The 24,037-nt window shown below is 63.6% G+C and overlaps 4 protein-coding genes across 8 annotated transcripts; 2 read left to right on the plus strand and 2 right to left on the minus strand.

Annotated features, from left to right (window-relative positions):
• Positions 1-1,359: 1,359 nt before the first annotated feature.
• CHMP1A (charged multivesicular body protein 1A) lies at positions 1,360-6,764 on the minus strand. The gene is made up of 7 exons (XM_045819188.1): positions 6,635-6,764; positions 5,324-5,343; positions 3,717-3,794; positions 2,532-2,678; positions 2,228-2,356; positions 1,727-1,914; positions 1,360-1,530 (listed from the first exon to the last, which is right to left on the minus strand). Exons 1-7 carry the CDS (start codon positions 6,639-6,641, stop codon positions 1,509-1,511), a joined length of 591 nt encoding a protein of 196 aa, XP_045675144.1. The 5' UTR covers positions 6,642-6,764; the 3' UTR covers positions 1,360-1,508.
• A 135-nt stretch (positions 6,765-6,899) lies between these two features.
• Positions 6,900-11,156, plus strand: SPATA33 (spermatogenesis associated 33). Its single transcript, XM_045818545.1, has 3 exons — positions 6,900-6,948; positions 7,206-7,373; positions 10,189-11,156. Exons 1-3 carry the CDS (start codon positions 6,912-6,914, stop codon positions 10,404-10,406), a joined length of 423 nt encoding a protein of 140 aa, XP_045674501.1. The 5' UTR covers positions 6,900-6,911; the 3' UTR covers positions 10,407-11,156.
• A 1,165-nt stretch (positions 11,157-12,321) lies between these two features.
• CDK10 (cyclin dependent kinase 10) lies at positions 12,322-19,458 on the plus strand. 5 transcript variants are annotated; one of them, XM_045818542.1, is made up of 13 exons: positions 12,322-12,926; positions 14,529-14,601; positions 15,174-15,245; positions 15,820-15,922; positions 16,026-16,107; positions 16,209-16,276; positions 16,843-16,895; positions 17,043-17,112; positions 17,519-17,578; positions 17,882-18,005; positions 18,077-18,216; positions 18,513-18,565; positions 18,867-19,458. In XM_045818542.1, exons 1-13 carry the CDS (start codon positions 12,840-12,842, stop codon positions 18,962-18,964), a joined length of 1,083 nt encoding a protein of 360 aa, XP_045674498.1. In that variant the 5' UTR covers positions 12,322-12,839; the 3' UTR covers positions 18,965-19,458. The 5 variants fall into 5 exon arrangements, with proteins under 5 accessions (XP_045674498.1, XP_045674499.1, XP_045674496.1 ...); XM_045818543.1 differs by having other exon boundaries at positions 12,326-12,888; XM_045818540.1 differs by lacking the exon at positions 12,322-12,926 and adding an exon at positions 12,972-13,759 and having other exon boundaries at positions 18,077-18,198.
• SPATA2L (spermatogenesis associated 2 like) lies at positions 19,456-23,082 on the minus strand. The gene is made up of 3 exons (XM_045818544.1): positions 22,978-23,082; positions 22,428-22,731; positions 19,456-21,255 (listed from the first exon to the last, which is right to left on the minus strand). Exons 2-3 carry the CDS (start codon positions 22,728-22,730, stop codon positions 20,296-20,298), a joined length of 1,263 nt encoding a protein of 420 aa, XP_045674500.1. The 5' UTR covers position 22,731; positions 22,978-23,082; the 3' UTR covers positions 19,456-20,295.
• Between the last annotated feature and the right edge of the window lie 955 nt (positions 23,083-24,037).

Genomic DNA, 24,037 nt, shown 5'->3' on the forward strand with positions numbered 1-24,037 from the left:
CCCTCAGTGCCCGTGTGGGGCTGGGAGGCCACAGAGTCCCAGCCACGGCTCCCCCACCCCAAGGCCACAGAAGCAAACCTGGAGCCACTTCTCAGCAATCGCCTTGTTTACTTGCAGCAGTGTTTTAGGAACAGGGCGCAGACGCCCTCGGCCCTCACGTGAGCCACAGCCCCTCCCCCCCCGGGTCCAGGACTCCCAGGACCTTCTCCGACACCCCAGCACGCGGGTGCACCGAGGAGCCATGGCCAGGGAGTGAGGCGAGGTCCCTGTGTCAGGAGAAAAGCCAGACAGAGCCCCCGCCCTCGCTCGAGTCTCGCTCCATGGCCCACCACGTCTGCCCCCATGCCACCCACTATGCAGGCCACCCACGGGCTCCCAGCCCAGGAGGAAACAAATGCGTAAGTCCAGACGTAGTTCTCCAGTGTGTCTGTTCACAAGAGCCCCCAGTGCGAGGACGGACCGGACAGCCAGCCCTCGGGAAGGGCAGGCCGAGCAGTGCCGCCCCCAGCAGCTCATGCCAAGGAGGGCGCAGGCCCCATGCTCCCAATCTCCTGCCCACTCCTTCTATTTTGGCAAAAAAAAAGAGAAACCCCCAAAACTAAAAGAAAACCTCAAAACAAATCCAAACAGCTTCGAGAAAAGGAAGTAAACATCAGGAACGTGAAGGACAGAGGGTGCCGCCCCGGCAGGCCATCAGGACGCGTGTGCTGCTCTGTCCTGCACGCGTGGTGGCCACAGCCGACCGGGCTCTCTGGGCTCCCGACAGCCACTCTGGCTTCCGAGGTCAAAGGTGTGAGCACAGGCAGGAGGGGCTGTCGGGTGGGGGAGGCACTGCAGTCCGCTGCCAGGAGCTGTGACCACACATGGCTGCTCCCAGGTCAGGGGGGGGCCTGGGCCGCAGGGGTCAGCGCACGCCCCGGGGCCTGCCAGAGGCAGCAGAGGGGGTGGGAACAGCCCCCGGGGTGAGCACGCCTGCACCTGGGGCCCGGCGCTGAGGGTTCGGCCAGCGGGCAGGAGCACTGGCCCAGGCAGGAGAGGGTGGGCCCCCACCTCCGGGACTTCTGCAAAGGCAGCCTGGGGTGTGTTTGCTGGGTGGCCCCTGAGGGCACCCTCCACATGTCCTGGGGCTTGGGCCCTGTCTGTCCAAGGGTGGGTAGGGGAGCCCCTGTCCGCTGCTGGGAGGGCTCCAGGTACCGCCCGGCAACAGGGGACCCTGCACCCCACTGGCGGACAGCCAGCGGCACAGGTGCTGTCACACGACATCCTCGCAGAGTCGGGCACAGGAGGGAGCCTGCCGAACCACCAACTGCTTGGCCAGGAGTCACAGAAATCACCCACGAAGTCAGAAGTGTGTGCAAACTCACCCACCACCAGCCTCAGAGGACAAGAGGTCCGAGGCTGGGCAGGCGAGAGACGCTGAGAGCGGGGAGGACCGGCGCCGCCGCAGGGGCAGCCCCGAGGCGGAGGCAGGACGTGGGGACACTGCCCAGGCAGCGCCCTGCGGGCTCCTAGTTCCTCAGGGCGGCCAACCTGGAAAACAACAGCAGAGCCCTGTGGGGAAGGGCAGGGTCCGGGAGCACCCACAGGCAGCCAAGGCCCCTCGTCACGGCTCCATGGGAGCGGTGCTCAGACGGCCTGGGTGCAGCAGGGCCTTCACGCAAACTCAGGAGCCTGGGCAGGGAGCCACCTCCCCTCACTCACAGCCTCGGGCCCGGGCCCCACCCACCTGCGTGACAGCTGGTCCTCCTGGCTGCGCACGGAGCTCTCGCCCACGGCCGAGGCGCCCTCGGGCAGCTGACTGAGTTGGTCCAGGACCTCCAGGCCATTCTCCTCTGCGATCTGCACGATGAGGCTGTCCACCTGCTCCTGCGGCGTGGTCAGCGTGGTGGCCGAGCTCATGGAGTCCTCCATCACCTAGGGTCAGGTTCTGGGCGGTCAGGCGCAAGCCAAGGAGCCCCCACGGAGGCTTCAGTAGGCCCACCGGTCCCCGTCTGCTCCCCCGCTCCAGCCCCTCTCTCGGCTCTCTCTGCAGCCTGTGCCTGGCTCTCTCCAGCCTCTGGGGGCCGAGCACAGCTGCCTGTCGTGCAGGGAGCGTTCCCAGCCACCCCTGACCCCTCAGAGGCTCAGCACAGAGGACACTCGCTGGCACCAGGGAGGGGACAATGCAGGGCAGCTGCCTGCGCTGCCACCGACACGCTGCCCGCTTGCTAGCACATGGCTGACCTACCGAGGTGTGCACGTCCAGGTTCTGCACCTGCTGCTCGAACCTGTCCATCACCGCGGACACCTTCTGCAAGTCCATGCTGCTGAGGGCTCGGTCCAGGGCTTTGGTCACCTGCGCCATGTTCTTGGTCACCTGGCACAGGAGGGAGGAGGCAATGGGACTGCAGGAAGGGACGTCTCCACCGGGGACAGGCCCTCTGAGCCGCCAATCAAACAGTGGACACGAGGAGACCGGAGTCCCAGACGCCGCGGCTCCCGGGCAGCGCCTCCCAGCCCGCCCCCGGGGCCCGCCTGGGCCGGGCACTCACCCCCTTCATGGTCACAGCCGTCTGCACCTTGGAGGCCACGGCGTCCACGCGAGACGCCATGCGCAGCCAGTTCACACCCTCGTTCTTCTTGCGGATGGCGTTCTCCGCGTACACGCGGGCACACTCCACGTTCTTCTGCTGCAGGGCCTGAAATTCGGGGTGGCGCCAGCCTGGCTCAGGGGCCGGGCCTTTCCTGGGGGTGTCTGCTGGTGTGCTCCCTTCACAGCCCTTCACGGGGCCGAGAGTGTCACGAACACACACACGCCCAGGCCCCATGCCCGCTCGGGAGTCGGGGGCCCCGGGCAGGGCCTCCAGACCGGCCGCAGTGGGGCCCCAGCGGGGAAGCCCGGATGCAGGGCCACGCGCCCCTGCCCCTCCACGCCCCCAGCGACTCGGTCTCCCCAGCTTCCTCCCAGGCCCCTCATGCCACCACCCGAGTGGGCGCCACCGACTGGAGGGGCTCAGGCCCCCAGCGGGCTCTCTGGCCGCCGTCCCGCCCAGGAGCCATCGTTCGGGCCAGAAGTCACCAGGTCCCACAGATGCCCCCTCTTCCCGAGAGCACGGACCCCTCCAGCCTCTTGTCCTGCTCTCCCTGACACGGGGCCCCAGGAGCCTCCCACCCTGCCCCCAACCCACGGAGGGGTCGCCCCCCTCAGCCTGAGACACAGCTTCACCAGGAGAAGGCTGAGGGGCTGGGGTCAGGGAGGACCTCCAGAAGCCCACTGCCTGCACCACCTGTGGGAAGGTCCCGTTCAGCACACCAGGAATTAACAGAGAGCACGGACCTCCAGAGAAAAAGCACAGACAACATCTGATCTCTTTGCTCTGGACACCCTGCGGGCTGGCAACACAGAGCCACTGCAGGTCTTGGGCAGGTCTGTCCTTCCCGGGTGGAAGTGACACCCTCCATAAAGACACCAGGGGCCCTGGCTGGCGCGGCTCAGTGGGCTGCCTGTCGGCCCGTGAACCAAAAGGTCGCAGGATCGATTCCCACTCAGGGCACGTGCCTGGACTGTGTTGCAGGTTCGGTCCCGGCTGGGGGCACGTACGAGAGGCAGCCAAGAGGCGTCCCTCTCCCACACGGACGTTTCTCCCCCACCTCGTCCCCTCTCCCTAAGGTCACCCACTAGGCTGGAGAAGTCACGCAGACACCAGGAGCAAGGGCAGTGGCGGCGGCCGTCTCACCTTCTTCACCTTGGCCTGCTCGGCCTTCGAGTCCTTCTCTGCCTTCTTGGCCAGCTTCTCCAGCTGCTTCGCTGTGAACTGAGCAGAGGCGGGCGCCGGGTCAAACCGGTACCGCCGCTCCCAGCCTGCCGGGCTCCCAGGACGCAGGGCCTCTCTAAGGTCGCCTGCCAGCCCCTCCCTCGGCAGCAGGCTCCTGCCGCGGGCACTCCACCCTCGGCGTCTGACACTGCGGCCCCTCTTCCCTTCCTCAAACCCGTCCAGGCCACGCTGCCCGGCACAGCGGCCACAGGGGACTCTGCTGGCAGGCGGCGGGCGCTGCAGAGCTGTCGCCGTGCAGGGCGGGGGGACGCCTCCTCTCCTGGCTCTGCCTGTGTCCCAGACCCATGTCCTCGCTTCTCCGATGGACTGGGCTACCCACCCACACGGGGCCCTTCAGGGGGCACCCCGCCCACCCAGAGCGACAGCCGAGGTCTCGCCCTGCTCCTGCACACCCACCCCTGCCCCAGCATGCTCCGCACCCCCCATCCGCCCCGCCCCCTTGCCACCTGCAGGCTCTCACAGTCTGCCTGCCTCTGAGCCCCGTCCCTCCGCATCCTCCCGCTGGCCCCCAAACCACCACAGCCCACCCCTGGCCTTGCTCCTCCTTCACAGAGTCCTCGCCCTCCCACCGCCTCCGAACAAAGGCTGCCCCGGGGCCAGGTGTCCTGGGCCCTCCTGCCACTGGCAGCAGCAGGGGCCCTGGGGCACGCCCTCGCACACCCCGGCCACCTCCTGCCTCCACACTGCCCACACCTTCTTCCTCCTGGGGGGCCCCACCCAGCCCTGGTCGGAGTGGCCCCAGCAGCCCCCCAGCAGACCTCTCCTGACCAGGAAGCTGGCAGGGGAGCCGGGAGGAAGGCCCAAGCCCCCAGGGCCCACAGCCCCGAACACCGACCGGTCAGTCATGTCCCATTGGCCCACAACACCCGCCCTCCTGCGAGGGCCCCTGGCCACCCCACAGCCCTGGGCCCCCATGCCATTGGCACTTGGGACTGTCTGTCACAGGGAAAGGGTCTCCAGTCTGTCCACCTCCCACTCCTGGGCTCTATAAGGAAAAAAACAGGTTTTCCTGCTCTGGGCGCCTGGCCCTGACCCCCCTAAGATGGCGTCTACCCCAAAAGTGCTCACAAGCACAGCGCCTGCGCCTCCCCCACCCCCACCCTCCGGTGCAGGGCAGAGCCAGGGTGCCCAGTGCATCCCTGCTGCCCAGTGGTTCAGTGTCCACCAGCGACGCTCCCCGTGTGGGCACTCAAGGGAGCCGGGGCAGAAGCTACCCTGGAGCTGCCAGAGCCTTGACCACCGCCCAGGCAGGGGCCCCACTCCGATGCCCACAGGGCCCTCCGCTGGGCCTGCACAGGACCCCAGGGCGCCTTCAGAGACGACACGGCCGCTCGGCCAGTCAGCCCGAGACCAGGAGAGAGTCGCCGTGCTACTGAGCAGCTCAGTGGTCCCCTTCATTACCGCTCGAGCCAAACACTGTGCAGCGGTCGCCTGGCAGATGACCTCTGAGTGTCCGCGCTTATTCGCCAGCAGGACGGGGTGGGGGCACGTGGCCACCCAGTACGTACCTTCAACTGGAACAGCGTGTCTGCAAAGAGAGGGGAGGAGTTGAGAGTTTTAAGAGACACGGGAAACGATACTTCTAACAAGCACATGAGACCTGAGGCCCTCGCACCACAAGGAGTGGGAAGAGAGCACAGGCGTGGATGGTGCTGATGGACAGCCACACCGCTCTGCCGACTCGCTGGCCACGGGCCCTGGGCCACGCAGGGCCCTGAACCTCTGTGCCCTCACCAGCAACACCCAGATGGCACCAGCTGACCTCCAGGGTCAGCGTGCGGATGGGAGGACACAGAAGCAGCGGGTGGCCCACAGAGAAAACTTAAGGTGGTACTACGGTGACTCAGGCACCTTTGCAAAGCTCCCTCAGAATCCTTACCCCACTTGACAATGCATTTCTTACACACTTCTTCTCCCCCAAAGTACATGGGTGGAAACAGCAGCACGATGGCCCTGGCGCCATCAAAGGGCAGAGCCATCCAGCCAGGCTGAGCCCCTTGGTACTGGACTTGCTGCTCGCTCACCAAAACCCAAGAGCCATGGAGATTCGAGTGCAGCTGAACACTTTCTCACCTGGCCCCACTCCTAGGAGGGCTCGCCACCCTGGCTCAGGGGGGCGGCTCGAAGCCCTGTCCCCAGCCTGGGGTGCTGAGCGCTATCCGCGGAGCCCAGGGTGGTGGCCCTCAGGGCGGGCCTGGTCAAGGCCTTGGGCGCAGACTCTAGAACCCACAGCGCGCCTGACACAGGCGCCAGGCGGCCGAAGAGCCAAACGCTGCTACGGCAAAGTGTCGCCCCAAAGCGACGCGGGCAGTCAAGGCGCCCTGGAGAGCTGGGTGATCTGTGGCGCAAACACCAACATCGGTGTGTGTTGGGGGCTGGAGGGATGCCTTCCGAGGCCATTTGTACAAATTTCCTTCACGACGCTGACACGGCTGCGTGGCTTTTCGCGTGTCGCAAAGCGATTTTTCAAAACCTCCCTATCGCGCCAGCAAACGCGGGCAGCCCCACCCCCCACTCCCCCCACCCTCTGTCTCCCTAGTGCCGGAGGGCAGGTCCCACCCCGGGGACTCTCGAGAGGCGGGCCCGGCGGGCAGGGTGCTGCCGGCCTCAGCTTGGCTATTTCTCTTCGCAGTTCCCTCTGATCTGACACCCCGGGGCCCCAAATGGCGGTATCCGTCGACGGCACCGGCGTTGGGGGGTTGGAGGGGCAGCCGACGGCTGAGGGGGACCGGGTATCGGCGAACTGGGGGCCGGGGATCGGAAGCCGCAGGTCGAGGCCCGGGGCGCCCGCCCGCGCCTCCAAGGGCGGCGGCTCTCACCGTCCATGGCCAGTCCGGCAGCGGGAGCCCTCGCAGAGGCGGTGGGACTGGATCTGCCCGGGGGGCGTCGAATAGCCCAGCCGACCAGCTCTGCCGGGTGGGAACTTCCGGGTCGCTCCCCACTTCCGGCGCCCGGCCCCTCTCGCGAGAGGACCGCGGCCGATCCCGCCCGCGGGTTGCCGTGGTGACCCCGTGGCGCCGCCAGGTGGCGGTGTCTGTGAGTCACGCCCCCCAGGTGGGAGTGCCGGGCTGTGCCAGCGGGGCGGCGGGCTCACCTATGGGACTGGGCAGAAGCAAACACAAACGCGGGAAAGGTAAAGGGCCGCCGGCCCGCGGTCGCCCTGGAGCGGCCGGGACCCGCGAGGGCTTGGGGTGCCGGGCGCCCTTTCTTCAAGACCACGCCTCGGGAGCCCTTTCTTACATGGAAACGTCCAGTTTGGGCAGATGGAGTGACCCAAGTCTTTCAAGCTGCCTCTTTCCTTCTGAACCAAAGCAGGCAACTGAGGAATAGTGGATCCATTGCCCTAGATTCAGTAAGTCATAGTTCGAATTAATTATCCGTATATTCCAGGTGAGAAGCAAAACAAGGAGTACACCTATTCAGGCCCAAGGCCTAAGGAAAGGTCGATGAACAGGCAGTCCCAGGACTCTGAGAAGCCACTAGACACTGCGCCTGCAGAGGGTCACTCTCAGAGGAAGGCGGCAGCCAAGCAGCACTGCCTGTCACCCAAAGTCAAAGGTAGGACCTACCCAGAGCGCTGCAGCTTCAGGGTGTTTGGGAATGGAGTCAACAGGAGCCGAAGTGAGGGATCCTGGCCACAGGGGTGACGGTGGAAGGGTGTAGGACCTTTCCATGGGAGGGGGAGAGCCAGAACTCTAGGTGGAAACACAGGTTTGGTAAAGGTTGAGGGAAGTTGCCAAGTGACACATGCACAGCAGAGAGGCAAGGGGGGTTAGGGCAGACACTGAGCATGCCACTGTTGTCCCAGAGGATGGACGTGCTGTGTGAGGTGGGACGCAGAGGGAGCAGACCTTGGTGGGACAAAGGGCTGCCACGGTTTGGCAAATTTATTCACGTCGTCACAGCCTAGGGTGGCCAGACCTTTCCATGTGGGTGGGGGATGAGGCCACAGAAGCAGCCAGAGGATGAACTCTATCAGTTCCATCTGTGGGGTGTGGAAATTAGAAGAGGGGACATGTGATGGAGTTCATGCCCTGGAAAAATCTGTCTCCAGAATGAAGGGGCAGAGAAGAGGCCCGTCACATGTCACAGGCCCACTGCTGCTACTGGGGAGGAGCTGCTGAGGGAGTAGCAGCCGGAATCACAAAGGATCCAGTAGGCGGACCAGTGGGACCTGCTGTAGGATGCGATGTGGGGACATGGAGCCAGAAGGGTGGTGGCAGGGACCATGAGGTTGAGTCATTGCTGGGCCAGGAGGACTGGTGTCAGACTGGAGGGGAGAGAGGCTCAGACCGAAGCATCTGTGGGTCACGAAGGGCTGCAAGCAGTTTGAAATGAGGGTGTGGGGCTGGGGAGTGAGGCCTGGACTTCAAATCCCAGCACAGGGTGGGAGATCACAGGAGGGGCCCGAGGCTGCGGGAGGAGGTTTGGAGAACGCTCCCCGTCTGTCAAGTCAGGCTTCTGGCTGCAAGTCGCAAAAGCCACCCAGAGGCCTATCGGATGTGCCTTCGCTGCTGAGGGGTTTGAGGTTTCCCGAGGAAAGGAAGGGTCGGACGCAGGCACTCCTGGCAGCTGACCGCCTGCGCCACTGCACTGCCACTCCTGGGACCCGCGGTCCCCGGACACTGGGCGGGGACCAGGTGTGGAGCACAGACAGGACGACAGGACCGTGTCTAGTTCACAAGAAGCATCTCCTTGCTTCCTGTCGGTGAGAAGAACCTCTCCCGGCAGGCCTCACCTGCCTAACACCTCCGGAACGGGCTCACCTGCAAACTCCAAAGGAAGGTGTGGGCAGGGGGCTGCCTGTTGGAAAGGCGCCAACAGCATCCCTCACACCATCATTTCAGAGGGGTGCAGAGAAGACAGATGTGGGGGGAAGGTCAGAGGGTAAGAGTGAGGCTGGGGTTTCAAGAGAGGTGAAGAGCGTGGTTTCTCCTTGTGACAGAGCATCTCAGCAGCCGCAGGGACAAGCCGCTGGACACGTGGCACCACGAGGCAGTCTCCAAAGCCTGACACTGAGTGAAAGGAGCCCCATGAGCCCCATGTAAAGACCACATATGTTATTCTCCATTTATGTGAAATGTCCAGATAAGGCACATGTATGGAGAGGGAAGCCCAGGCTAAGGGTAAGAATGGGGACTGGCCGCAAATAGAAACAAGGTCTTCAAACTGGATAGACAGTTGCCCACCTGTGAAAGTTCACTGAAACCCACTGAACCGTGCGCCTGATGGAACCCAGCTGTGCGCACGTGCACCAGGGAACGTCTGCAAAGGGGGAGCCAGTCCCCAGGCAGCTGTACTCCACGTGCTATTTTAAATGGAACGTTCCTATCCTTTTACGTGGTTCTGATATACATATAAAATATTACATGAATCAATGTAAAAATTTTAACTCCCCAATTTAAATTATGCAGAACACGATGAAAGTTTTTGGCTTTTTAAAAAATTTTATTTTAATTACTGATCAAGTACAGTTTTCTATGTTTTACTCCCAGTTTTTGACTTAATGATAAAAAGGAAGGGCACTCTCAGCGCCTAGGGCAGGCCGTGGTCATTCGGCAGTGGTTAGAAAGCTCAAAGATCGGTCAGCGTCGAGGTGCAAGGGCTCTGGACCTGATGCCCACATCTCCCTCTGCCACCAGCCTTGGGCAGGCAACATAAACTTTCCGTGCCTCAGTTCCCTCCTCTGTACAACTTCAGAAGCTTGTCGTGGATCACTGTTCACTGTCATCACTCTGGCTCACAACTGGCCACCTCTGGTCCCATAGGGGGTTAGGTGGGGAGCAAAGCGCACCGCAAAACCATTTTGCTGCAGATGCGCAGTGAGGGGAGTCTGCTGACTGTCGCCCTGCACAGACGTGCAGAGGCCTGAAGGGGCGTGCCGCAAGCTGGAAGCCCCTGGGGTGGCGGCAGCGAAAGGCCTCCCACTGTTGTGTGTTGTAACATTCAACATAGTGAACTTCACAAGTTCTACACATTCCTTGTGACCTTAACAATTTAAATGTGACCAACGCCAGAAATGTCCGTTGCTGCAGCACTCTGACCAGGTTCCACACTGAGAGCTTTTGCCAGATTCGGGCTCCTCTGGAAACTGCGCCTGGGACTTCACCTCTGGTGCACGCCTGCCTTTCTGAGGCCTGTCACCTGGGCCTTGTGCAGCGCCGTGTCACCGAGGTGGGTGGCAGAAGTCTCCTGCTTTCGTCCGAGAAAGAGGGTGTTCAGTTTAAGCTTCGGGATGTCGTGTGCTATTTTGACAGCCTTCAACCTTCCTGTTTCTTTTTCCTGAATCCACATTTCCCTGTGCTGTGGCCCTAAGCCAGACACCGTCTGCTTTCCCAGGCTTACTAAGTACTGGGTGTTTCCTTCCTTCTAGAGAAAACTGAGGCAAAGGTCAGGCTGGGCGAGAAGAGAGCTATCCTTCCACAGATCGTCATCAGCAGAGCCTCAAGCAAGACTGTCATCAGCTACAACTCTGGCTCCAGCAGGAACGAGGAACAGAAGACCATTCGGGAGCCGGTGGAATGGGGCCCCTACGCCAGGCACAGGAACCCCAGCACCATCGATGCCTACACCTCACAAACCAAACAATAAACGGCCACCAGGGGTAGCTGTCCCCCGTTCACTGTGCTCTGAGTCTCAGCCAAGATGGCAGAAGGGCCACCCTGCCCGGCAGGAAGCTGCAGGGGCCCCTGCAGGAGACGAGGGTCCCCCGTGCTGGCAGCTTGGCTGAGGGCCAGAGTGACTCTGAAATAAGTGAAGGAGTCCGCCTCCTGCTGGCATGGCAGCCTGTGCAGAGGCGTGAGGAGAGCAGGAGGCATCTGCCCTGACTCCTGGGGGCCATTGGAGCCCTCACACATTCTGAGGGGTGTGCGGTGAGTCCTGGCAGTCGTGGGGAGTGAGGTGTCCCCACACTTGGAAAGAAGGTGGGTCTCTGAGCACTGAACTTCAAGGCCCAAAGGCTCCTAGCCCGGCTGTGACCTGGCCCAGGGTATTCAGAGTCCAGAATGAGAATGTGGAACAGGAGTTGGGGCCGATGTGCATGCGGAACTTTGGAAGCAGCCTTGTCACCACTGCCCCAGGAAGAGGAGAGTGGAGCTGACACTGCTCGTCTTTCTGGGTGTGAACAAGGGCACCCATCCAGGGGGCCCCCAAGCTGTGCCCCACAGCCAGCAGTGCTCAGGTGCAGCTGGAGAGAATGCCCCGCCCTGGCTGGGCTCACGTGCAGTCTGGTGACACTGTGTTAGCTCTTAGTTTGCAGAATGGAAGCAAACTGTACACACGGTTCCTATTTCTGCCTATGAGGATTATGTTCCATTAGTATTAAGTAGTGCAATTGACTTCCAATCAATTCGTTTCAGTATAACCTGAGAAACAAGAAGTCTCATATTGACATTGTTTACTAACACATCATCAGTATCTATATATTTCTTAAAAGATTTTATTTATTTCTAGAGAGAGGGAAAGAGAGAGAAAAAGAGAGAAACATCAGTGTGCAGTTGCCTCTCGCGCGCCCCCTACTGGGGAAATCTGGCCCACAACCCAGGCATGTGCCCTGACTGGAAGTCGAATTGGTGACTTTTCAGTTCACAGGCCAGAGCTCAATCCACTGAGCCACACCAGCCAGACAGTATCACTGAGTTTGTTCAATGTATTTACTTAGGCTTCTGCTACAGCTATGCATTCAGAGAAATCCAGCCCATACAAATGTGGGTCTGACCCCATAGGGTCCACAGGCCTTCCCTGCCCCACGAAGCTCCTAGCAGGCTGTACGCTTCTGTTATTGGACCTCTAGACTGCCCGCCCAGCCCTGCCCTGCCCAGAGCGTCTCAGTGTGAAAACTGTCCTGACCATGGTGCTGGTGTGCTCACCTCGGTAAGCAGCTTGTGAACAGGCGGGCTGAGGCTGCCAGAGGAAGGGCCAGGGGACCTAGCGGTGCAGATGGGCCCTCCCTGGGGTGAACTCAAGAGGGCAAGGACAGGCAGTTGCTGCGGGGCTTGGCTGTCACCTGGTGGGAAGTCAGGGAGGAGGGGCAACAGCTGACACACCTGTGGGACCGGAGAAGACTCCAGAGCTGAGTGCAATGGATCGCCAGCCAGAACGACACCCCCCACAGGGTATGGGTTCCGGTGTGGGTGTTAGGGGATAGAAACACCTGGATTTCATCCCATATTTTTATAAAACAGTCTCTGGAGGATTAAGGATATAGTCAGAAAGCTCTTCCCTTTTGCAGAACCAAATGTCATACAAATACTTATGTTTGGATTTTAATCAAAGTAAACAAAATGCTCCCTGTTAAAAAAAAAAAAAAAAAAAGGTCCAGATGGGCAGTTCCAGAACAGTCACGGGGCGGATGTACAACATGGAATATAGTCAATACTGCAATAACTATGGAGGGAGCCAGGTACGTATTGGGCATATCTGGGGATCACTTCCTAAATAACATATAAACATCTAACCACCGTGCTACACACTTGAAACTAGTATAGTATTAAAAAGTAAAAGACTTTATAAAGCTAGAATGATTTATTAACTTAAACCGAAACAACGGATTTTGACGCATTAACTTGATTAACTTCATAGTTAAGCAACGTCGGGACTTACATTCACATTAATTTACCACTGGCAGCACGGCCGCGCCCTACTCTCGGCGGGCCGCTCGGCCCGCGCAGCTCCCACGGCGTCCGCCTGCCCGCGGCCGCTACCCAAGCCCTGCCTCCGGGAGCCAGTTGCGCTCCCGCGCTCGAGCTCGGAAGCTCACCTCTCGCCGCCGAGGGTGGAGGCCCCGGGTCCCGCGATCCCTGCGGCCGCCCGTCCTCCTCCGGCGGCCGTCACTCAGCGCCCCTGCGGGGTCCAGTGTCCGGTTTAAGACTGAAGTCCAAGCGCGTCCAGGGAACTGAGTCCTCTGAGGTCTCCGGTTCCCTTGGTAACCATTGCAGATGCCGGAACGCCCCCGGAAGTAGGGACGCGCGTGCGCCGAGCAGCGGTCTGCTCCTGCGCACCCGGGAAGCGGGTATCGCGCTCAGCATGGGCGAGCCGGAGCCGGAGACGGAGCAGATCCGTCTGAAGTGTATCCGTAAGGAAGGCTTCTTCACGGTGCCTCCAGAACACAGGGTGCGATCTGGGGGTCGCTCGGGATGGACCCACTCTCGCCGGCGGCAGGGCGGGGCTGAAACGCTCCGGGCCCTCAGTGTCGCGCTATAGCGCCGAGGTTTCCGGCTTGGGCGGGAACGACAGTCCCAGAGTCCTTCGCGGCATGCGGGGAAGCCGGCGGCCACCCGCGGGGCCGGCCATCTCTGCAGCCGCGGGCCCTTTCGTTAAGAGCAGGCTCTGGGCTTCAGCGCCTCTTCGTATTTAGTGTTGCACCCGGGGCCCCTTTAAGTCGGAGGAGGGTTGACCCCTGGGAAGCCTTGGAGGCGTGGCCTCCCCCGGGCTGCGAAGAAATCGGCCCGATGCCGGCATCCTCCCAGCACCCGCTGGCCGGCCGCACCTCACTCAGAACTGCCCCGGGTGCCGGTCCCGTCCCTGACGTGGTGCCGGGGGCCCTGTGCTCGGAGGGCAGTTAGACACACCCCGACCAGGACAGGGCAACGTGCACAAAAGCAGGTGTTTCAGGACAAAAGTACCGGCATTTCAGAGAGAGAATGGTTTTCACTGGGGGCCAGGAAGAAATTGGGAAAGGGGTAGGATTTGAACACAGAAATGAGGAGGCCAGATTGAGCGAGTGGCAGGAGCAAAGTCACAGGGAAGAGAGTGAGGAAGGGAGTCAGGTAGGAACGGAAGGTGGAGATCATGGCCGGGTCCTCAGCCCAGGCCACCTGGTTCCCCAGGAAAGGAACGACCTGGAGGGCGAGGGCTGGTGCGAGAAGAGGGGTGCCGTCAGAATTGGAACCTTCCAGGTGTGCTGCTCAGACGTAGGCAAAGGGCTCACTTCGCACATCGTGAAGGTGTGTCAGCGTGCAAGGTGTATGCTGGTGCAGAGGGACCCAGAATCAAGTGGCAGAGTGCAGAGCTTCATTCCTCCCTCCCGGAACCTTCCAGAGACAGGCAGCTGTTTTCCACAGGGTGGGCCAAGCACCCAGGTTGTCCCTCGTTGGCCAGAATTTAGTCATACAGCCATACCAGCTACGAGGGAGGCTGGGGAACAGCCGCCAGCTGTGTGGCTGCCTGCCCCTGAGCTGAGCAGTGTTTCATAGCTGCAGGGAGGAAGCCCTGGCTGCCGCACATGGCCCTGCTTGGCAGAGCCACTCTGCTTGGCAGATGCTTCGTGAGGATCTCGAAGCTTTTTCCACCTGCAGAGCATCTTTTAGAGCAGTGTGCTCGGTGGACTTCTGTGGCGGTGGAATGTCCTGTTTTCTGCACCGTCTGTGTGGTCACCCTGAGCCAGGTGGGGCCGTTGAGCCCGTCGCATGTGGCTGGCAACGCAGCTGAGGAAGTGAGCTTTTCACTTGAACCACAGTCAGCTGCTGGCGAGTTAGGCAGCCTGTGCTGGACCAGGGAATTGGAAGGGAGCAGTTGGGCCGTCTGTGGTGTTATGTTCCAAGTGTCTGGCCCAGTGTCACCGTCCCTTTTTCCTCACCTGAAAAGCCCAAGTGTGTGTGGGCACCTTGCTGTCTGGTGACTGGGACGTAGGTAGTACCAACGAAGTGTGAAACATCACCTTTGGCCATCCATCAGCTGCCACCCCTTTGCACTGCCAGCACCTCTCTCTTTTAGCTGGGACGGTGCCGGAGCGTGAAGGAGTTTGAGAAGCTGAACCGCATCGGCGAAGGGACCTACGGCATCGTGTGTGAGTGGCCGAGATGGGAGGCCAGGGGCTCGGGAAAGTCCCGCAGTGGCAGCGCTGGGGCTGGAGGAGTCAGGGCAGCCACCGGCACAGGCGACTGTCTGTCTGAATGACTGCATACTGCAGATAGCTCCCTCACTGTGGCAGCCGGCACTGCAGCTGCTGCGACATGGAGGTGCGTCCCACTGCTAAGCGTTGTGAAGCCTCACAAACCAGCACAATGCTTCAGGGAGTCTTTGTGCAAAATGAGGGTTGTCTTTTCTGGGTAAAGTACCTGATTTGGTGTTAGGTCATAATCACAACAGATCACCCAGCAGTGGTCTGCACAGTGACTCTAAGAGGAATCCTAAATGGAGTGTCTCACAACCAGGCACCCTGTACCCAGCACAGACGGCCTGTGTCCGTTGAGGCCAGGGGTGTCCGCTTGCCCAGAGGGAGACTGAGTGGCACTGGGCACCCGGCTGTCCAGGGAGAGGAGGAAGGGAAGCCCTGGGTGTCAGGGAGGCCTCCGTGTGGCACGAGGGCATGTGGTTGGGGGTGGACTGGACTCCGTCACAGTTTAGTTTCTGCCCCAGATCGGGCCCGGGACACACAGACGGATGAGATCGTCGCCCTGAAGAAAGTGAGGATGGACAAGGAGAAGGATGGTGAGTAGGGTGGGGTGCTTGGCCCCTTCCGGTGCAGAGTGGAGGGGCAGAAAGGTGCAGGGTGCCTGAGCCCCTTTAGGACTGGGCCCTCAGCACTGAGAGCACCTGGCAGCCCCCAAGAGCGTCCGTGTGGTGGTTACGGGGGCCAGTCTCTGGGGCTCTGGCTCGTCGCCCCGCCCCCGCCCTGTAGGCTGCAGTCCCTGTCCTCTGTCTCCCTAAGCTTCTGCCTCAGCTCTCGGCCCACACGGGGCCTTCCCTGCCCAAGGCCTGGCAGGCAGCCCCTGTGTGCCCACCACCCCCGCCCCTCCCTGGCTGCCTGGGCGGCTGGGCCCTGCCCTGCTCACCACAGACCTGCCCTGCACAGTGGTCCGTGCCTAGCATTTGACAAAGGAAGTAAGGGTTCGAGGTGCTTGTTGGCATGGCCTTGAATCCCCCCGAGCTGGCAGCTGAGCCCCGACGGTGGTAGGGCAAGGTCAGTGCAGGCCGATGAGGGTGTGGCACGGGGCTCGCTGAGGGGCTGGGTGCAGGGGTTCTGTCGGTCAGGGCAGGCTCACTGAGGCGCGTCTGGTTGCAGGGGTCCCCATCAGTAGCCTTCGAGAGATCACGCTGCTCCTCCGCCTTCGCCACCCGAACATTGTGGAGCTGAAGGAGGTGGTGGTGGGAAACCACCTGGAGAGGTGAACAGTCTGCAAGGCCTCGCGGAGCCCACCACCCAGCCCCCCCCCCCCCGCCCCAGGGAGAAGGGTGAGGTGGCAGGTGTCTTCCCCTTTGTTCTGCCAGCATCTTCCTGGTGATGGGCTACTGTGAGCAGGACCTGGCCAGCCTTCTGGAGAATATGCCGACACCCTTCTCCGAGGCCCAGGTGCACAGGGTGGGGGGCACCCAGGGGTGGCCTTCACAGGCCCTTGTTCAGCACATTTGTGCCAAACGGGGCTCGTCCTGAGTGTCCGGCCCTCTGCACAGGTCAAGTGCATTGTGCTGCAGGTGCTCCGGGGCCTCCACTACCTACACCGGAACTTCATCATCCACAGGTGGGGCTCTGGGGCTCTGGGGACAGGCGGGGCCTCCGGCGTCGGCGCTGGTTCTTGACGTGGGGAAGTGTGGCCACCAGTACTGACCACTGGTTCCCGTGCATCACGGCCCGGGGTCCAGGACGGGAGCAGGAGCAGACAGCTCGGCGCGGTGGGGGCTGCTGGTGCTCGGCCCCCTCTTCGGGGAGCGGGTGGTGTGAATGCCTTCGAGGCCCCGAAAACCACCTCCTGGTCCTGTAGCCGACACCGGAGAGGCCGGACCTGGGGGTCGGGGGGCGGGACATTGGAGTCCAGAGCAGGGCTGTGCGGCTAGCGGTCCCTATGCTGGGCGGCTGTCCGTGCTGTCCTGGGGGGCCCGGGCCCAGGCTGGGCCCTGCACTTCCTCCGAAAGGTACAGAGTGCGAGGGTGGCCCTGCTGCCACTTGCCTGCGCTGCCCGCTCGTGTTTAAAAAGTCTCCGCGGGAGGGGCCGTGTGGGACAGCGCGCTGAGGGTCGCCGGGACGGCGACGAGCAGACTGCCCGCGGAGCCCACCCCTGGGGACTCTCACACCCCCTTTCTGCCACAGGGACCTGAAGGTTTCCAACTTGCTCATGACCGATAAGGGCTGCGTGAAGACAGGTGGGCGTGGGGGCTGGCTCTGAGGCAGTGTCTCGTGCAGGCCACCTGGGGGGGGGGGGCAGAACTGTCCTTCCATGCACCCTAAAGGCTCAGCGTGGCTCCCTCGCTGGGTGACACACCTCCCTCCCGTTTCTCGGCCTGTCACAGCGGATTTTGGCCTGGCCCGGGCCTATGGCATCCCCGTGAAGCCAATGACGCCCAAGGTGGTCACTCTGTGGTGAGTTCCTCGGGGCCAGCCTGCTGCTGGGGGGCAGTGGCTGAGGCGGGATCTGGGGCAGCTCCCCAGCAGCAGGGCGCCTGGCCTGGCTGAGCCGTCTTGGGCGTTGGAGGTGGTCCCCACCCTGCCTGAAGAGGGGGTAGGGAGAGGGGGCACTGGCGCCAGGCGCCTCCTGCCGTGTGTCCTGCAGCCCCAGCAATGGCACGGGAGGACCACGGGCCCTGCCGTGGGCCCGGAGCTGTCTGTGGTGCCCCCAGGAGCCTGCAGTGATGGTGGTCCCCACAGTGCTGGTCTCCTGGGCAGAGCTGCACGGGAGGGGCGAGGCTGGTGGGAGGGCCGCGCAGACCGCTGTGCCCCATGGAGACCCAGGAAGGGCCAGGCGCGAGGTGGGTGCTTCTGTTTGCAGGTACCGAGCCCCTGAGCTGCTGCTGGGATCCTGCACGCAGACCACCAGCATTGACATGTGGTGAGGCCGGGCAGGGGCAGGAGGGCAGGTCTTGTGGGGGCAGAGTGGGCTGGCGTCTGTGCCCCAGCTCCTGGGACCCCACGTCCCCGAAGAAAGCGAGGACACAGCACACGTGGGCCGTGGCACCGTGGTCCTCAGAACGGAGGCCCTGCCCTCGTGGTCATCAGGGGGGCCTGCAGGACCGCATGGTGCGGCCACCTCATTGTGACATCTGCTGGAGCTTGGCCTGTCCTCTGACCTCTCAGTGGGCCACGTGGGAGGGCGCTGGCAGGTGTGTGAGGGGGGTCCTGCTCCGCCCCACAGGGCCCTGGGCTGTGTCCTGGCCGAGCTGCTGGCCCACAAGCCCCTCCTCCCCGGCACGTCTGAGATCCACCAGGTGGACCTGATTGTGCAGCTGCTGGGGACGCCCAGTGAGAACATCTGGCCGGTGAGTGCCCAGCCCCCACCCCCGCCCGGCCGACCCGGCCCAGCCGAAGCTCCAGCCCCTGTGTCCTGCAGGGCTTCTCCGAGCTGCCGCTGGCCAGCCAGTACAGCCTGAGGAAGCAGCCCTACAACAACCTGAAGCACAAGTTCCCCTGGCTCTCGGAGGCTGGCCTGCGCCTGCTGAACCTGCTCTTCATGTACGACCCCAAGAAAAGGTGCCGGCCCTGCAGGGGCGGGGCGCCTTCCACCCAAGCCCCCCCAAAGAGGGTCTCTCAGAACAGAGGCTGAGCTGGCCCCTCCCCGACATGTGCCTGGGTCTGGTGGCCTCTGCACACTCAGGGCACAGCCCATCCCGAGGGTCTCCTCGGTGCCTGGGCCCCGGCCCTCCCTTCCCACCTGCCCTTCTGTTGTTGTGGGGAAACAGGAACCAGGGCCGCCCTGTCGGGCCAGCTGTGAGGGCAACAGGCCCGTACAGGGCCCAGGGCTGCACTGACTGCAGGCTGTCCTACAGGGCGACGGCCGGGGACTGCCTGGAGAGCTCCTACTTCAAGGAGAAGCCCCTACGTGAGTCCCCAAGACCCTCAGGCTCAGCCCGCAGAGTTGCAGGCTAGTGACTTTCTGGAGGGTGTTGGGACAGCCTCGGGAGCTCCTCCAGCTGCCAGCCCGGGATGGAAGGCGGGCCCCTAGCTCAGACCTGTCCAGGTGGGACGCTGACCCTGAGCAGGTGGCACTGGGCACTGGCCACAGACACCGTCTGTGGATCGCGGCACTGGAACAGAGGGGTGCTGGGTGGCCCTGGGGCCTATCGTGAACATAGGGTGGGGCTCAGACCCCCTGCCCGGTGCTGACGGCCCCCTCTCCGCAGCCTGTGAGCCGGAGCTCATGCCCACCTTCCCTCACCACCGCAACAAGCGGGCCACCCCAGCCACCTCTGAGAGCCAGAGCAAGCGCTGCAGGCCCTGACTGCTGGAGGCCCCTGCCGGCCAGGCCAACAGGTTCTCAAGACCCAGCTCAACCCTCTGCTGGACTCACCAGCTGCTTCAGCTGGCCATGTGGGTTCCTGCTGTCTCCACCCACCACTGCCCCAGCACCAGGGGTGAAGCCATGGTGCACCCTGGGCTGGCTGGCCCCACCTGGCCTGCGCTGGCGCCATCTGGTGGCCTCCCCGGGTCTAGCCCAGTGCTGTGCCGTTGGCTTGTAGAAGCTCCGAAGCACCTACTGGGCTCATCGCAGAGGGTGTTGCTGGCTTCGGACGTGCAGCCTCTCAGGGATGCTGTGCCCTCTCTCGGTCACCATGGTCTCCCCAGAGCAGGGAGAAGCTGCGGTGACCCCCAGGCCGGACTGGTGGGACCCAGTGACCAAGGTCTGGGCAAGGCCTTGGGCTGGGGGCTGAGCCCAGAGAGGGAGCCACACAGTTGGAGTGGCAGGAACTCAGAGATAAAAGCTCTCCTGACAGACGCAGGCGGGTCCCGTGTCCTTTATTGTACTTGAGGCTCTGTCCTGGGAGCGGGGGAGCCGGGAAGGAGGGGGTGGGCGCGGATGTCAGGCCGGCCACCCACCAGTCCAGTGAGTGAGTGGTTCCTGGAACCTGGGCAAGGGCTGCCCCTCCTTTCCTTGGCCTTGGAGCCCAGCCAAGTGCTGACTGGGGGTCCTGGGTGGGCTTCACGGGAAGCCGGGTGCTGGTGCCCCAAATGGCCTCACAGCCCCAGGCTCTGTCGGCCCTGCTGCTGCTGCTGCTGCTGCCCAGAGCTCCTGGTGCCTCTGTGCCCTGGCAGGAGGTCCTGCCCCTTCTCTGCCTGCGGGGCCAGCTTTCCCCCCACAGCTGAGCCTGGGCCAGTCAGCCATGCGCCTTGCAGAGTCCTCAGAGCTCAGGCTCCGTGTCACCTCCAGGTCCCCTGGGGCACTGGGAGGAGGCAGCATGTCCCAGGTCACAACCTGCAGGGAGCAGCCCAGGAGCTCCAGGCTGACTGCAAGGCCCCTGCTGTGCAGGGGGAGGGGCCCTTCATAGAGACAGACCCAGGAGCCTTGATGTGGGCAGCTGGGCCAGACTGCTCCACCCAGCACATTGGAGTCTAGGTCTGGGTGGCGAGGGTGGGGGGAGGAGGGGCAAGGGCTTTCCCGGGAAGCAAGAGCTGACCTCCTACCTGTGGGCCTGGCCTCTCTACCCCCCGCCGTGCCCAGGACTCTCCTCGTGTCCAGGGCAGCAGTGGCCCAGGCCTGATGAGGAACAAGAGCCAGCGAAGCACCATGGAAACACTCAGAAAGCCCTGGGCCAGGGGCTGGGCCGGGCGGGCCTATGGCCGGGCCCCAGGGCTGTCGTACAGCAGGGTGTCCACCTCTGCCCGCTGCAGCCACAGGCGCTGCTGCGTGTCGCCCAGCAACGTGTGCAGCTCGTGGCCCCGGCGGCAGGTGGGCAGGGCCGCGCAGTGGGCGGTGTGCAGCTGGCGGCACGTGTGGCAGCAGAGGGCAGGCAGGACACCAGGGGCCAGGCAGCTGTGCACCTGGTAGCCCGGGGACTCGGGGACCGGCCCGTGTGCATGCTGGGGGCCAGCCCGCCCGGGACTCCCGGGGCCCTGGGGGACGGCCCGGTGCCTGGGCTGACTCAGCTGCTCTCGATGCAGGGACAGGAGGAAGGCCTCCTCCGGCTCCTGCTCTTCCTCCTCCAAGGCCCCGAGGGGCGGGCTGCTGGCCCGCTGTGGCACTGCAGCCTCCTCCAGGGGCTCCCAGGCCTCCCTGCCAGCGCCCCACAGCCGGGCACTCTGCTCCCAGGTCAGAGGCCGGTAGGCGGCCTCTGGGGAGGGTGAGCTCGGGCCTGGAGAGGGCTCTCCGTACAGGCTGGCCTCCTCTGAGCTCTCGTCCTCCTGCAGGTCCCGGTACAGGTCCAGCTGGGCCCGGAACCTAGCCGGGGAGCCCCGGGGCGGCAGGGGGGGCGGCTCTTCTTCGCGGGCCAGCCTCTGCTGCAGCCACGCCACGCAGGAGCTCACATCCACACTGGCCCGCCGCGCCTGCAGCAGCACCTCGGCGGGCAGCACGCTGGTGCCCAGCTGCGCCAGCACCTCTCCCAGGATCTCACACTCCAGCCGCAGGGCGAAGCAGCCCAGGGCCACCTGCACCAGCTGGCAGGCGGGTGGCGGGGCCGTCACCATGAGGCAGTGGTTGTCCCCAGGCACGTAGCCCATCTTCTGGAAGCTCTGGACGAGGAGGTCCTCTGACAGTGCGCCCTTCAGCACGTGCACGTAGCCCCCCGAGAAGGTCTGCAAGGAAGGGCCAGTCAGAGGCAGCCCCGGGCCACCCCCCTCCCTCAGCTGGCGCCTGGTGCCAGGTGGCCAGAGCTTGGCTATGCTGACACGAAGGGCCACCCCTGGCCCGGGACTCATCAACTGAGGCAGCCCCTGGCACCGCAGCTCAAGAAACAAGTACTTTCTTCGGGCTCCTCAGAACAAGGCAAAGAGCCCCACACTGAGAACTCACTGCCTTCCAGCTACAGGGGGGTGAGGGCTTTCTGGGCTACAGACGGGGAGCAGCTAGAAGACTTCGTCAGGCTGGGACTCCGTGAGCGCTCCTCCGCCCACAGCTGCTGACCGCCTGCCTCCCTGTCAGCTCTGCGAGGCTCGGCTGCGTGCAGGCTCCGGACCCCGGGCTCTGCCTGCCCCTCACAATGAACGGACCTTTAACGGGCTGTTCTGTCCGTTTGGGAAGTGGCTTTGGGGAAATCAGGGAGCTTGCCCAAAGCCACACAGCCAGGAGGAGACAGACCCAGACTCACCCAGGTTGGCCCAACACCAAAGCCCAGGAGCTCCTCGAGGCCCCAGGCAGGCCCTGCGAGCCCCCGGCACCACCCCTTGCCCTCGGAAGAGATGAATGAGAGTCCTACGACCTCAGACGGGCTGGTGTCCTCCCTGAGCAGTGGGCTCCAGGGCTCACCACCCCAAAGAGGCTGCTGCCGCTGCCATGGCAACTGGCAGAGGCATTCCGCCCACATGCCCAGTGACATCATCACCTTCCCACTCATCTAAATTAAGCAAGGGGCCTGGCCCCTCCTGCTGGTGGCAGCTCACCAATGAGGCCAGTTCACACCCTCTGTACCTGGGCCGAGGGGTGAAAGAGGTCCATGCCCAGCCTGGCCCCCCAACCCTGCCTGCTTCACTAGGGTGCACCGACCTGGCTTCATTCTCCATAAACGGGATCAGCCCACATCCAGGACGGTTAGGGTGACCATGGGTCCTCAAGTCCCTCCCGTGCACCTGTCCTAGGACTCTTTATGACAACTGGGGCCGCAGAGACACTTGTGGGAGGGCAGTGATGGAAGCTTTCTGGGGCAGGGTGCCCTCAGGGAGCTCTGAGCCCTGAACCGCTGGGCAGAGGGCACCTGAAATCCCCCAGCCGCCATGCCTGCCCAAGGAAGCCCCCTCGGCGGGGCACCCACCTTGATGGTGGTGAACTCCTTCCTCCAGGGCAGCAAGTACAGGTGCACCGCGGCCAGCTCCAGCAGCTCGAAGGCGCGGGCCAGGCCGCGCAGCGCGGGGGCCAGGTCGGCGCGGCCCCACAGGCCGTCGGTGAGCAGCGCTAGCGCGTCGTCCTGCAGCGCCCCGTGCAGGTCGAAGTCTTCCACTAGGATCTGCCAGAGCACCGCACGCAGCGACGGGTCCCCGCACACGCCCGCGCGCCCGCGCCGCAGCTCGCGTTCCAGGCACAGGCGGTAGTCTTCCGACAGCGAGCGGCTGCCCATCCTGGCGGTGGGGTAGGGCTTTAGGAACCAGAGCCCCCTCCCACCCGCCGGGTGCCCCAAGACCACACCCGGCATTCCAGACCAGGCTCCGGACCCGCGACCCCGCCACCTAAGCCACCCCGGTACCTACAGCAACCCCCTTCCTGGAGATGCGCCGCGCCCCGCCCCGCCAGCTGAGTCCCCGCTCCCGAGCAGAGCACCCCTCGCCACCAGATGTTGCCGCGAGCCCCGTGGGCGACCCCACTACCTGTTGGTCCCCAACGGTCCCCTAGGCGCGCTGCTCAGCTCCGGCCTGTCCCCAGCAGGGCGCTTCCGCCGGGAGCCGGCTCCGCCCCTCGGCCTTGGCCGTGACGCTAGGGGTGGGGCTTGAGTCAGGCACCGCCCCCTCAGCTAACACAGCTGAGAGGGGCGTACCCAGGGGCGTGGTCTTTCCCTCCCCGGTGGAGCGGAGCTGGTTTGGGGAACTTCCACCTGGCTCCGCCTCGCTCCTCTCCCCGGCGCCGTGGCCTTTCGGGGAAAATTTTTCACTGAAGACCGAGGACAGAACAGGAGCTCCGTAAATGGACGGTGTCTCCCAGCGGCACGTCCGCCAAGGAGGCCCGGAGCTCGGATGGCCGCGCCCCGCTGTCTCCGGCCGGGCCCTCCGAAGTGCTCGGCCGGCCGGGGAAGCAGGGGCGCAAAGAATCTCCTCTTGAACCCGCCGGGCTGGGAGCCAGACGTAGGGCAGGGCTCCCCTCTGGCGGCGGGGGGGACCCTCCGCCTTACCTGGCAGGGTGAGTTGAGTGGGCGGGCGCAGCCCTGTCCTTTCCTGAAGTGCTGGTGGGCAGGGGACCGCAGCCCACACAGGACCCCGCAGGACAGCAGCCCCAGGTGCCCACCGGCTTCGAAAGCTGGCCTGCTGGGCTCAGACCCAGCTCCGTCACCAAGAGTCGTCTGCTGGAGAAGGCACCTCACCTCAGGCAGTGAGCCCACGGAAGGCCCGGGGCACTGTCTGGCCCAGTAAATGCCCGAAACGTCTGGTCGCCCTTTTGTGAGAGTGTTTCCCAAAGAACCTGAGCACCGCTCCGTGCCCAGCGTCTGCTGTGGGTGGGCCCACGCCGCCCACCTCTGGCCGTCCAGATTGCTGGGGCCCTCCTTCCTTGGCCGGCATTGCCCATGAGGGGGCCCGCCACCTGCTCTCTCCTCTCCTGGAGCTGCAGGTGCCTCCGCTCAGGGGCCCACATATATCTGCATTCCGGAGCAAAAGCTGATTCCTGAGAGCCCTTTGGGCTGCATGCTGTGGGATCAGGGTCTGCCCAGGTACGACC

The sequence above is a fragment of the Phyllostomus hastatus genome, unplaced genomic scaffold (genome assembly GCF_019186645.2).
Source record: "Phyllostomus hastatus isolate PE091 unplaced genomic scaffold, TTU_PhHast_1.1 phas_scaffold_345, whole genome shotgun sequence".
NCBI classification, from domain to species: Eukaryota; Metazoa; Chordata; class Mammalia; order Chiroptera; family Phyllostomidae; genus Phyllostomus; species Phyllostomus hastatus.